This window comes from Convolutriloba macropyga, chromosome 1 (genome assembly GCF_964194025.1).
Source record: "Convolutriloba macropyga chromosome 1, txConMacr16.3, whole genome shotgun sequence".
NCBI classification, from domain to species: domain Eukaryota; kingdom Metazoa; phylum Xenacoelomorpha; order Acoela; family Convolutidae; genus Convolutriloba; species Convolutriloba macropyga.
This window is the reverse complement of record NC_134468.1, coordinates 83,828,956-83,842,606: the sequence shown is the minus strand read 5'-3', so window position 1 is coordinate 83,842,606 and position 13,651 is coordinate 83,828,956. Positions and strand designations below refer to the sequence as shown.

General features: G+C 36.1%; 1 protein-coding gene across 1 annotated transcript; it reads right to left on the bottom strand.

Annotated features, from left to right (window-relative positions):
* Window positions 1–5,941: 5,941 nt before the first annotated feature.
* Window positions 5,942–12,320, bottom strand: LOC142343553 (uncharacterized). The gene is made up of 4 exons (XM_075395183.1): window positions 11,813–12,320; window positions 7,459–7,709; window positions 6,686–7,008; window positions 5,942–6,333 (listed from the first exon to the last, which is right to left on the bottom strand). The coding sequence occupies exons 1-4, from the start codon at window positions 12,183–12,185 to the stop codon at window positions 6,144–6,146; spliced, it is 1,137 nt and encodes a 378-aa protein (XP_075251298.1). The 5' UTR covers window positions 12,186–12,320; the 3' UTR covers window positions 5,942–6,143.
* Between the last annotated feature and the right edge of the window lie 1,331 nt (window positions 12,321–13,651).

Genomic DNA, 13,651 nt, shown 5'->3' with positions numbered 1-13,651 from the left:
GGGGGAGGGACACCAAAATAGTTTCAAAACAAAAGGTGGCAACTCCGCCGTTGCCTGGTCCCAAGTCCAGGATGAGAAAGGAAGAGGGACACCAAACTCAAAATTGTTAAACAACGGTTGTAACTCCGCCAATGCCTGGTCCTAAGCCCAGGATGAAAAAGGAGGAGGGGCACCAAAATGATACAGAACCACGAATTCTTTCAATTTTGGACTTTCTTTGGTTTATAAAGGCGTTTTGTGGTTATTTCAGACGTTTGGGGTTCAACTCCCACCTTTTTAGGGCCTTTGGGGGATTTTTCCACGAGGGTCCGTTTCTGGACCCATCCCCTAACCCTAAATAGTCAGGTCCGTTTCTGGGATTTGTCAAGGTCCATTTCTGGGCGATCTTGGTCCGTTTCTGGTAAGGAATATCTCTGGTCCGTTTCTGGGGTCCATTCCTGGTAAATAAATTGTCCCTATGCTGGTCCGAATCTGGCAAACCCTATACCAGAAATAAACCATTTTAGGAAACATGGTCAGAAAACCCATAACCCTTTCAGAAAACCCCAAGAGCAACCCAAGTATCGAAATATTGCGACTGTCAAGCAGGAGCGAGCTGTATCACTGCCAAGTAACCAAAGACAATGGAGCCACCAAGGAGGCTTGGTAATGTGCGTTTGTACATAAAGTTCAGACACCGCTCATCCAAATTTTTGGCATAGATGTCTACCAAATGAACAACTGATAGTATTTCAGTTTTTTTTGCAAGTAATCTTCAAAAAATGTATGAACAAAAAGATCGCCTCCGAAGCCAATGACTCAGTGGAGTAAAAAAAAGTTGCATTAGATTGATGAGATCAACTATTATTAGGAAGGCAAGTCAAGACGATCAGCAAAATCAAACAAACACAACAAACATTAATTACATCCAAAATTTATGTCCGCTTTAGAAAAAAAGATTATTGATAAGGTTAAAATAGCGTCAAATAAAAATGAAAAAGAACAAACTAACCTGTACTTTACTAGACATAGGACCACTCCATAATAAGGCTTGGTAACAATTAGACAAAAACGAACAAAAAAATTTAAAATTGGCTTATTGTTTTAAAAACAAAAAATTTCAGAATAATGAAAACCATTAGATAGCAATTGAAAACATCCAATATGTTTATGATCACATACGCCTTTAAAAAAGCATTAGGACTTGTAAATATTCATTTTTCAAATAAGGTTACAAAAAGAACAACAAATCGAGGCAACAAACAAAAACTCAATTAAAACTTGCGAGAAAACACTTCCGAAGACGTAAAGCCAAATTTTGACCCTCAAAATATGTTCAAATGAGCCTTCGAACGCCAATAATGTTGAAGTGGTATGTGACCTCTCATTGGTGAGTACAGCTAACAAGTAGACAAAAAGGAGAAAAGAGGCAAAAATCAGTAACATTTTTGTATTTTTCGAAAACAATTATCTCAAAGTCATGAAAGCCATTAGATCGCAATTGAAAACCTCCAACATGTTTATGATCACACACCATTCTATAGGAGGGCATTTAGACTGTCATTATTCAATTTTGTATGCGGTTACAAAAACAACAATAAATAGAGACAACAAACAAAAATTCAAACAAAACAACAAACAAACTAAAAAGTGCGAGAAAACGCTTCCGAAGCTGTAAACCCATATTTTGCACCCCAAAATATGTTCAATTGAACCTTTCTCAAACCTTAATTATGCAGTATGCAACCTCTCATTATTGATAATGGGTAACCAGTAGACAAAAACAGAAAAAAAGGGCAAAAATAAGTAAAACTCTTGTAGTTTTCGAAGAATTATTTTCATGAAAGACAATAGCTAAAATATTAAATGATTAAATAGGTTTATCTATTTGTCCAAGAGCTTGAGATCTGTAATTATAACGAATTTGTCTTACGTCTACAAAAAGAACATCAAATAGACAAAATCAAAAAATGCTTTACTCTTTTCTGCGAAAAATCCGTATTGTAGCCAGTAAAATCACAATTAAAATTGGTACACTTGCACCTTCCCCTGAAAACACTTATGTCATATGGGACCTGTAATTAACGAGACTAGGTAACATACACAAAGATTTGAAATGCGAAGTTAAAAAGGTTTTTTTATTTTTGAAAACAATTGTTTTCTAAGTCATGAAGCCATCAGCTATCAACTCAAATCAGAATATTGGCTCATCCCTTCCTCCATAAAAATCCGATGAAACCTGTAATTATCCAGCAAATATCATACAAAAAAAAGGACAAAAAAACGACAGTTAAAGACAAATGTAAAAATTCAAAAATTCTTCGAGAAAGGGGTGTCGAAGCGTTAAAACCATACTCTAAGTCTTTAAAGACTTTTCTATGTTCCATTGTGCCTTTTTTGACCGCCAGTAAGGTAATATGTGAACTGTCGATAATGTGACAAAACGAGAAAAAAGGTGAAAAATGGGTCAAGGCCTAATCGAAAAAAATTGTGAAAACTAGTTGTATCAAAGACAAAAAACCATAACTTAACGCATAATACCGCAAAAAAGCTTAAAATTAAATTCAGTGAACAGAAGATGAAAAGGAAACAATCTTTCTTTGCTGACACTAAGCCAGAAAACGACCAAAGTAAAAAAAAATTTGGCAAATTTCATTAAGCCATTGTTTATTCAAAAAAACATTTTTAAAAGTCAAAACAACCATAACTTTTCCATTAAAAAACAAGATACATTAATTTGGAACTGCTTAGGAAGCCAATTGAACCTATCAACAGTGAGGTGAGCTTTAATTTGAATTGTTCTGTTATTTAATTGACATAAAAAACATTTAATTTAATTTAAAAAAAGACCGACTGATTACAATCCGAAATGTTTTTCGATGTTAACAGTCCAAGACTTGACCAAAACCAGCCTTGCTGTTGCTGTTTGTCGATTAGGATTACTCAATTGTTTCGAATGTCATAGATCCTGATAAGTTGTTAGTTAAAAGATCAAAAATAGACGCTGCTTTTTTGATAATCATAGAGTAAAGTTAGCAAAAAACGGCTAAATTTTAATTCCAGACTACTCTCAATGAAAGTGGAATTAGAACTGGCTTTTTTGAATTAACAAGAATTGTGTTACGTGTTTTTGGACGTGTATTTCCAGTAAATTGAATCAGAGTGGACTACAGTAGCTTACTTCGGACAAATTTTGTTGAAAATTGCTAAATTTTGAGATTTTTAGCCGAAATTTTAGCTAAAAGAATTCGATAAAAACAGTAAACAAAACTATGTTGACTCTCAAAATAAAATCAACAGTATTATTGCTAACAATTTTTACATATTTAACCAAAATTAACGAAATTTCACGCAAAAATTCTGAGAAAGGTGAACAAAAATCGGTCTAATATTCACCAATTGCTCTAATATTTACAAAAATTTAAACCACGATAACTCGCGTTAGAAAACAAAATTCATGAAAATCTTTTTTAATTCCATATTCTACGCTGGACGGGCTTTTTAATGATACCGCTCACAACTCTCTACGATTAATATATCGATCGGTCAAAATTGTCTGAACAAAAAAACCCATTTGAGTATATAGTTTCTCCCCCCTCAAGAGGGGTCGGAACAATAACAATGAAGAAACCCACATCTCAGTTGTCAGAGTAGAACGTACAAAAAATGTTGATCTTTCAGCTGTTTCGGCTGCATAACCGACCCAATTTCGATAGAATCTAAATGCAACTTTTAATCGATTATTTGGGAAAATTTACAAATTGGACGACGCAAGTGAGTGAAAAACCGGAAATACTGCATATTCTAACAACTAAAAAGAGAATGAGTCCCTCTAATATCAACTTAAAGGAAGATAATTTGAGCAATGAGAGTTAACAAGACTACTGAGATTGTCGAGTTGGATTCTTCACAGCAGTATCAAAACAAAATAATCGCGAACAACAGCAATGATGGTTTTGCAAAAAAGCTTTCCATTTTGAAAAAAAAAACAAAAATTCCAAAATACATTGAAGAGAAATCTTTACATTTGACACTCCATTCCATTTAGTTTGCTTCATGACGACGAAATGCGCTTAAAAATTAGATGTTTTCTCAGATGGAGAGGAAAGTCCAGCAAATGGGAAACTGCTGTGAAGCCAAAAAAAGCTTAAATCTGGCGCGCAAAGAATGAACGAAGAAGGGCGCAAACTCCAGTAGATAAAACTTTTTGTGTCCAATTTTTTATTTCATTATCTCTTTAAAATTAACTCGGATGCATTTCTAAGTAGATAGGAAGAGTATTTGAATAACAACTTAAAGTTTTACAATCTACTCTGTTCTGAAAACCACCTAAAAACTTCACTGCTAATCGGTATGTAATAGTTGTTTTCATTTTAAAGATAGCCAAGTAGGTCTTGTTGTTGTTGTTCTTGCTGTTAATTAGTCTTGATTTGTACAGACCATGGACACAGGCAAGATAGATTGTATCATAAAAATACGCGGGCAGCATAGTTTGTATTAAAATCAGCGAGCAGGAACTCCTGACGTTTTTAAGCAATCTCTTCTTCTTAGATCCAATAGTTCGTCGGATTCGTCTGATTTGGAAAAATCAAATACAAACTGACCAGCGAGGAAATGTTAACAAATCTAATGGCTCAACCACTCGACACAAAAGAGGTTTAACTGCTTAACAAATGGTGCTTTTTTATTTCAAAAAACCACACCCAAAAGTACTGACGAAGTAAATTCGACTATCAGATCAAGGATTACTTTCAAAAACGCTTTCGCAATGTAGAAAACGAACCACAAGCACAAAGTCGGATTTTAGGTGAGCAGATTTTGTAATCATTCTAACAAGATTTTCGAACCACTGGACACAAGATTTCTGTCTGTGAAAAGAAATTCAGCTGCTGTTTGAAGATGTTGAAAACGCACAAGATTAAAGACTTCGTAAATGCAAGTTATTCTTTCCAACAACCAAATGTGAAAAAATCTCAGAACAATCAAAAGTGGAGCCCTCTTGAACTTGCTGATAGCAGTCTTGAAATCCCAGAGGAACAATATCTTAACTTTGACAATTTTTCACCCATTTTTAAGAACTTTGGCCGCGACATGGAAGAGCACATGCAATAGATTGCAGGACGCAGCAAACCGCTATCCAAACCACGAAAATGCTATCTCCAGTTTTAATCCTGAATGGGGACCAATTAGCAGTCAGCTTTTTGGTCAATTTCCCGAAACAGTTATGATACCAGAAGAAGCATTTTGGTTTCTGCATGAGATAATGGATCACAGCCGACCGAAGAACAAAAAACGTTTGAAAGCTATCAAATGGAAAAATTTACCAGCTACACGCCACAGCTACAGCAACTTATCGCCCTCAAGCTTTAACAGTTTATCCCGTTTCTTTTGACAAAAACTTAAATCACTTAAACGAGCAAAAATACATGCTAGAAACCGGTCACGCATACAGGAGTACAAAAAGATACAGGAGAACAATAATGATGATTATGATGGAGGCTTTAGCACTTTTTCTGATCTCAAAAGTGCATCAATAAGAATCAGTAGGCTTGGTAAAAAAGCATCGTTTTTAGCATCTGCTTGAACACTTTGTAATTTAGTTCGTTTCTAAGATAACTCGGCAGGCCATTCCAGAAAAGCATCCACTGTTCTCGAAAGCAGCTTTTTGGAAATTTGTTTTACCAGCAGAAAACAAATTGCATAAAACTTCGTTCGAGACCAATTAAGTTAAAAGTTTCTCACGAGCACGTTTTTGTTGAGGTTCTACATAGTATACCTAACTGCACAATATGTTTGGCTCTATGGAAAATAGGGTCTGATAATTTCTAACCCCACTTATCTGGGGGTCTGCAAGTCAATTATAGGGAAGACATCTGACTTCTTTAATATCGTAGATCTGGAAAACTTGATGCATGCTGTTGTAAACGCCCAGTCATTAAAAACTAATACAGAAAGCAAGATATCCAATAAACCTCAATATATTCATAAATTTGCAATGATAAACATCCATAAAATTCATTCTAAAGCATTGCTAAAATAAAAAGCTCCAAACTAATAGAGACCAAAGCTCCGTTCGATCCAATAACACATCAAACAAGACGTGCAAGTACTAACGACTTCAATATTATCCATTCGTAAGTGACGTAAAATAATGATTATGATAGTTAGGATGAGTTATTATTCGCTTGGATACGGCTGCCTTGGTCCAGCGTCTCCTGGTGGGACTCTGGTGGATCTGGAGGGGATGACGGGGTTGGTGAAGAGTTTGGAGAGGATGGAGAGGAGATGACGAGACAGCGTGTGTCTTCATCTGATGAACAACTGTCTGCCTCCACACTCAACCTCACTCCGGATCTAGAAATTCGTATATTTGAAAATGAACATTGGACATACAGCTCACGCTCTAGATGGCATCCATTCAAAAGAAAACATTTTAATAGCAAAGCTGGCCATTATTAACAAAGAACTTGATAAAATCTTACTTATAATACAAAATATCTGTCAAGGATAGTCGGTGACTAAATTCTTGTACAATGATTGGAGACTAACTGTCAGATTGAAGGAACTCTGAAATTATGGCTGTTTTCTGATATCATTGAAATTTCCTCGTCAGAAATATACAATAACTCACGTAGATGAAATTTCTATGAGAGCTGAAACGAAAGTCAAATTTCTCTAATTTTATTAAGTACAGGTTGAAACTAACTTCTTTTTCTTTTTAGGGATGACATTGCTCAAGAATCCCGTAGTCGCCCCTCTCGCTGCCCGTCTCAACTTCCGAGATCCACAGGTTGCCGCAGCCGTCACTCCTCCCACTCGACCGCCTCTGCTTCCACCCGATCCATCATCACGTGAGTCTTTTGGACCCCCTGGCGATGACCGACGTTTTCTGGAATGAGTTCTCGATGATATTCTAGAGAAGAGATCTCCTAGAGGATCCCAGTTATTGTATTGCTGGAAAATGGTGACAAGGAAGAAGGACAGCACCACTGGGACGCTTCCGACGTACAGATGCCAAGAGAAGTGTTGCTAAAACCAAACGCATTCAGCAAAAAGCCGAATTAGAAAAAATTTGTCTTTTCATTCAAAAAAAATCTTTTCTGCTTCTTTATTATTTAAAGAATTCCACATTGGTTGACTTAGCGAAAACCAACTCTCACTAAACAAATTTAAAAATTCTGAAAGTTAACAAAAGACAAATGAAATGAAACTTTCTAATGCAAAACGTTCTAGTGCTAAAAATACGAAAGCAACAAACGATGTGAAAATTTGATTAATATTATACTGCGTATAACATTTTTCAATTTATATATTTAGCAACCAATGAAAAATATGGCCAAAATAAAACCATTAAAACCCATACTTCGTCAAAACTACTTCATAGTTTATTTTTAATCGGGTTGCAAAATTTAGGCAAAACGTCACGTTCCTCTGGGAAAAAAATTAACAAAACACTAAAAAGCTAGCATCGTGGCTTACATGTCTAAACACTGCGTCAGTTAACATAGATAGTGGTGTGGTCATAGACAGTGAAAGAGTAGCAGCCAAGGATGATGTCAGAAAACAGCCCCAGAGCCACAAGAACTCAGATAACACAGTGCCAACTAATCCGTTAATAACAATGTAGCCCAGAGTATCCGGAGGAGGCAATTCGAACTTCTCCCATCCCAGCGCATGGAAAACATACAAGCCAGGTCCAATCAGCACCATGTTGAACACTCCCACAAAGCCTGAAAAGAAAAAGGCTCTAAGGAACATACCAAGCGTATTCGAGAGACGAGTTTTGAAGCCGTCAAGTAATAATATAAAAAACAAGAGGGCTCGCCCAGTACTCTGCGTTACCTAGGAAAAATTCCAAATAAACTTTAAAAATCCAAATTACGCGATAGCTCGATCAGCCCAGAAGCTACAAAAATGTAAAAGGACCAGATTTCAAACAAAAACCTCTTTCAATGCATTACAGAAATATAAAATAGTCATTAAGAATTGTCATATGAATGTTTTTGAAATTGCTTGTTTTCCCCCGGTTTTCAAAAAGAAAATAAACTAATGAATACAATTGAAAAACACGTTTCCTTAATATTCAACAACTAAATGATTTTATTATCAGGCAACTGGAATGAATTATGTATGGGTTTATCCCGTTTTCATTTTTGATATTCTTCAACAGTAAGTGTTCATTTTAGTTTGATTTGCTGAGCAACTGCTGTTTAAAAGCACTTTCAGCACAATGCAAGAAGAGTATAACTAGAATAGAAAAGATAACGCTTTCACGCTAAATGTAAAAGAAGTCAGCTAATTGAGGTAAAGCGAAAATAATTCTTGTCTAGCAAAGTAAAAAACGAGTAACCGAATTACAATTCAAAAAGTGTTTATTGACTAAACAAAAATGAAGACCTAAAATGTCTAGGATTGCATTTCAACAGCCATTATAGGAAAAAACTGAAACACTTGAAATACAGTAAAAAATCAAAATCAAATTGCCGAATGTAAACAAAAAACAACCATCAAGAAAACCAAATTTTGGTACAACATATATTTGCTTAAACACAAATTCGAGTGAAATATTTAACGCCGCAACACTTCTCGATTTTTCACTCCACTTCATTCTTCGTCCTGACCAAAATAGACTTCAAAAATCATTCAACGACTCAAAAAGTCGTCTCTGCCAAAAAGAATCTCAAAACAAAAAATAACCGACTAACGTCGGGCAAACTGCTCTCAAACGACCGGCAAGCGGTTGGATTTTTTAGTAGCCACGGTTTAATTTAATTGAAGCTGCGTAAGATGAGCGCAGCGGGGGTGCACCGAAGCGGGGGTGCAAAAGTGGATTGAGAGCGGACGGATGTGGCGGCGTGGAATCAATTTCTAATAACCGCCCTTCGCACCATAATTGTACGACTCCAAAACAAGTTTCTGTCAATCGCATCCTCGGCGACTAGTGAGCTGAAAAGCTCTGAGAAAAATTACTGCCGACTGGGCGCTATATCTTCATCGTGTTTATGAGGACGAAATGTCAAATGGGTCAGACAAAAAATCTGTCACGCAAAGAATTGCATGAGACAAACAGGATTAATATTTGTTACAAATTCCTTTTGAGAGCAATTAAAAAAGATTTCCTAAAAAGTGCCTGTTAAGTCACTTAAGATAAGAACATTTCTAATACAACTCATTGTTAATGAGGATGAGAGATGATGACATTACGCCAAATAACAGCAGCTGAAGCGCGGCATCAACAAAAGAGAGAGAGAGCGAGAGAGAGGTATAAACGTAAACGAGAAAAAGGAAAATACCCTAACCGACAGAGAGAGAGAGAGAAATAGGGATAGGAATATTTTCCATGAGGGGATTCGACTCTGCAACTTCTAGTTTTCTAGCCTTGTTAGTAATTAAATCATACAGAAAAACTGAAATATCAAAAAATTAAAAAAAAAAGTTTTAAAACAATTTTTTTTCTCAAAAGTTATGTCAAGTAACCCATCTCCGAGACTTGAAACTTTTGTTGGCCAGTAATGGTTGTCAAGCTCAAAAAAGGACCAAAATAATGAAAAACTTTGGAAACAATTGCAAATTTTAACAAAATCTCCAGTATCCCTGTTTCAAGCCTGAAATAGTTTCACTGGTTCAAAGATCCATAAACTTGCATATTGATTTGAAATTTTATCTAAAAATTACTAAAACTTGAGTCAAAAACAATATAGATCACCATCCCATTAACTCTAGAAACTATGTAGCAGCTTATTATCAAACCTTGGAGGAGGTCCCAGGGCCCCTGGTGCCAGAAAATTTCAAAAAAATGAAAAAATTGCTGGAATTCGCGATATCAAAGTCTTAAGAAAACGATCCATTATATTCTATAAACTATGCAGAAACATTGTCAAACCTTAGAGGAAGTTCCGTGGCCCCTGATGCTAGAGAAACCTAAAAAAAATTCAGAAAACTTAAAATTGCAATTTATAAAAAATTGCAAAGACTTGTGATATTGAAAAGTTGAAAATTGATCAATGACCATTTAAAATTTTCCAGTAACTTATTATCAAACCTTGAGGCTCAAAAAACCTGAAAAAATGACTAAATGTCAAAAACTTGAAAACCAAAATGGCGAAATATGTCAAATGAATGCTAAAATCTGTGATGTCAAAATCTTGCAAGACATTCTACTTCTTCTAGAAATTATACAGTAACCTATTTTCAAACCCTAAAAGAGGATCCTTGGCTCTTGAGGCTGGATAAACCAAAAAAAATTTTAAAAAATTATCAAAAAACTTAAAAAAATGGCAAGTTCAATCAAAGAATTGCTAAAATTTGTAACAATAAAAAATAGAAGAACTATTCCAAAAAAAAATTGTCCGTAACTCATTATCAAACCCCTTAGGATGTTTTCTGCCCTAAGACCTGGAAAGACCTGAATAAGGAAAAATAAATGTCAAAAAAGCTGGAAAAAAATTGCACGTTTTGTAAAAAAAAAAATGCTAAAACTCGTGATGTTAAAATGTTGAAACCATTCCATTACCACTAGAAACTATTGAGTAACCTATTATTTTTTAAAACCTAGAGAGGGTTCCTGATACCAAGTGATGATAAAAATCCAAAAACGTCAATCCAAAAAATCCAAAAATCCAAAAATTTTCGAAAAGCTTGAAAAAAAATGCAAAACAGTATAGCGGTTGTTCGTCAATAGCTAGAAGCCTGGGGTGATGTACCGAGGGCTGATGGGGGCAACAGTGGGGTGGGGAAAACAGTGCGCGGGGTGTGTGCAATATTGGGGTGGTCAACAGTGGAGGGGTCTTCAACCTCTAAGAACAGCCCTTCACACCATTAGTATAGGTTTCCAAAATAGATTTTGTGAATCGCATACTTGAAGACTAGTGAGCTGAAAGGCTCTTAAAGCACTTAATGCCCCTTGGGCGCTACCTGTTTTTGAGGACGAAAAGTCATAAGCGTCAAACGAAAAATTGGTGAAGCAAAAAGACCCGCATAAAAAAGACCGACAGGACTAAAATAATTGTTACAAACTTCGTTTGAGAGCAATTAAAAATAGTTCCATGTTAATTAACAATTTCTTTGGAGCCAACAATACAGTCAAATGATAAATAATTAGCTCATTGAACAAAACAGAAAACAAAATTTATCTTTATACAACAGAAGTAAATACAAAAACCAAGTTTTTCCCTAATCAAAATGAGAATAGTCAAGTGCAAAGATAACAATAAAAAACATTGCACATAATTTCCGGATAGAAGCCGTGAAAGACTGCTGAGACCACAGCAAAAAATTGAACACGAGCTGCAAAAATATGAAAGCATGCTTTGCGAATTTCACTTACTTATCTCTTAAAAACGTGCTTTGCCTGTTTATCCCGTTGATTTCAAGATTTAAAAGCGTCAGACAAAATCTGATCCAGAACAAAAGACCACGGGGCTAAAAAACTTGCTGCAAGAAAACACACCAGGACAAAAAAGCAAAATTGTAGGAAACACCCGGCAAGTAGCGTCCTTCTTTTATGAAACATCTGTGCTACCTGAAAGAAGCCAACTGCTCATGAATGATCTGATGTCATGGATTTTTTAAATTAAAATGACTGAAGCACTGAACACAAAAAGAGTTGTGAAAAAAAGATACATTTAAAGGTTTCTCCTAAACTGCTCTCAACAGTTGGTTTAATGCAAAAAAAACTTAAGAGCTGAATCATGAAAGCATTAAAACACTAGTTTAAAAAAACTACGCAAAAACCTATTTTTTTTCAAATTAGAATTTATTTTTTAAAGTAAAATTTATAATTATCAAATTCTATTTGTATACATAGTATAGATAGTAAAAACAGACAACTCACCATAGAACATTGCAATATTGAGATTCTCTTCATTTCCAACTTGGTGTTTCAAAGTGACCAAGTAAACAGAATACACAAATGCGCCCATCAATGCCCAAATGACACCCAACTGTGCTGACGAAATTCCCCCCTCAGTCGAGCCTGCTTCGTCATTTGAGGGAAACGACAAAAAAGACTTCCACGAATTCTTCACAGGTCCAACAGATGCCAGATGCTGGTCGTTATTGTCCAGAATTGTGGGCAGAACCACATAGTATGCACCTCTTTGGGTTTGATTCGTGACCGAATTGTGGGAGTTGGCACCACTGGACGACTGCACTGTAGAGTTCGGAGGCTGGGGAGAAGGGGGAAGTGGAGACCGACTGGAAGCCATGGTGACCAAGACCACGCCCACAGCACTGAAACGTAATTGGCAATAGAGGGTAATTATTTCCTTCAAAACAATTAATGCGATAAAAATAACGTCACTTGAGATTGTTTAATTGCTCTCAAACGAAATTTGTAGCAATTAAATTAGTCCTGTTGGTCTTTTTTAATGCGATTTTTTGCTTGACCGATTTTTCGTCTGACCCATTTGAACTTTTGTCCTTAAAAACGGGATAAACAGGTAGCGCCCAGCGGGCATTAAGTTTCATTAGAGGCCCTGGAATTTTTTGAATCTTTTCCGCCAGCAGGGGCCCTGGGACCTCCCCTCCAAGGTTTGATAATCAGCTGCTGCATAGTTTCTAGAGTTAATGGAATGGCGATCAATATTTATATGACTCCAGTTTTAGTAATTTTTGGATAATATTTTTTTTCTCCAAATTTTCGGACAATTATTATCATGTTCCAAGTTTATGGATCTTTATGAGCCAGTGAAAACATTTAAGGCTTGAAATAGGGACACTGATTAATCTCTTGAGACAACGAAGTGGTTCTGAAGATATCAGTATAACGAATTTTAGCAAGATTTTGTTACAATCTGAAATTGTTCTTGAATATTTTAGTCCTTTACTGAGTTTAACGATCATTACTGGCCAACGAAACTTTTCAAGTCTTGCAGATGAGTAACATGAAAGAACTCCAGAGACAAAAAAATGGTTCGGAACTTTTTTCACTGCGAAATCTGGAACTTTTTTCAGTTTTTTTCTATATGATTTAATTACAAGGCTAGAAAAATAGAAGTTGCAGAGTCGAATCTCATCATGGAAAACTTTCCTAGCTATTTCTCTCTCTCTGTCTCTGTGTGTGTGTGTTGGTTGGGGTTTTTTTTCTTCTCTTTCTCGTTCACGTTTTATATCTCGCATACTATCTCTCTCTCTCTCTCCTCTCTCTCCTCTCTCTCTCTCTCTCTCTATATATATATATCTCTATATCTCTATATCTCTATATCTCTATATCTCCATCTCTCCATCTCTCCATCTCTCCATCTCTCCATCTCTCCATCTCTCCATCTCTCCATCTCTCCATCTCTCCATCTCTCCATCTCTCCATCTCTCCATCTCTCCATCTCTCCATCTCTCCATCTCTCCATCTCTCCATCTCTCCATCTCTCCATCTCTCCATCTCTCCATCTCTCCATCTCTCCATCTCTCCATCTCTCCATCTCTCCATCTCTCCATCTCTCCATCTCTCCATCTCTCCATCTCTCCATCTCTCCATCTCTCCATCTCTCCATCTCTCCATCTCTCCATCTCTCCATCTCTCCATCTCTCCATCTCTCCATCTCTCTATCTCTCTATCTCTCTATCTCTCTATCTCTCTATCTCTCTATCTCTCTATCTCTCTCTATCTCTCTATCTCTCTATCTCTCTATCTCTCTATCTCTCTATCTCTCTATCTCTCTATCTCTCTATCTCT

Coding starts and splice junctions, on each gene's coding strand:
- LOC142343553 (XM_075395183.1), bottom strand. CDS start 12,185: ATGGCTTCCAGTCGGTCTCCACTTCCCCCTTCTCCCCAGCCTCCGAAC. Junction 7,710..11,812: donor CAATATTGCAATGTTCTATG/GTGAGTTGTCTG, acceptor TTTTCTTTTCAG/GCTTTGTGGGAGTGTTCAAC. Junction 7,009..7,458: donor CTGACGCAGTGTTTAGACAT/GTAAGCCACGAT, acceptor GTTTGGTTTTAG/CAACACTTCTCTTGGCATCT.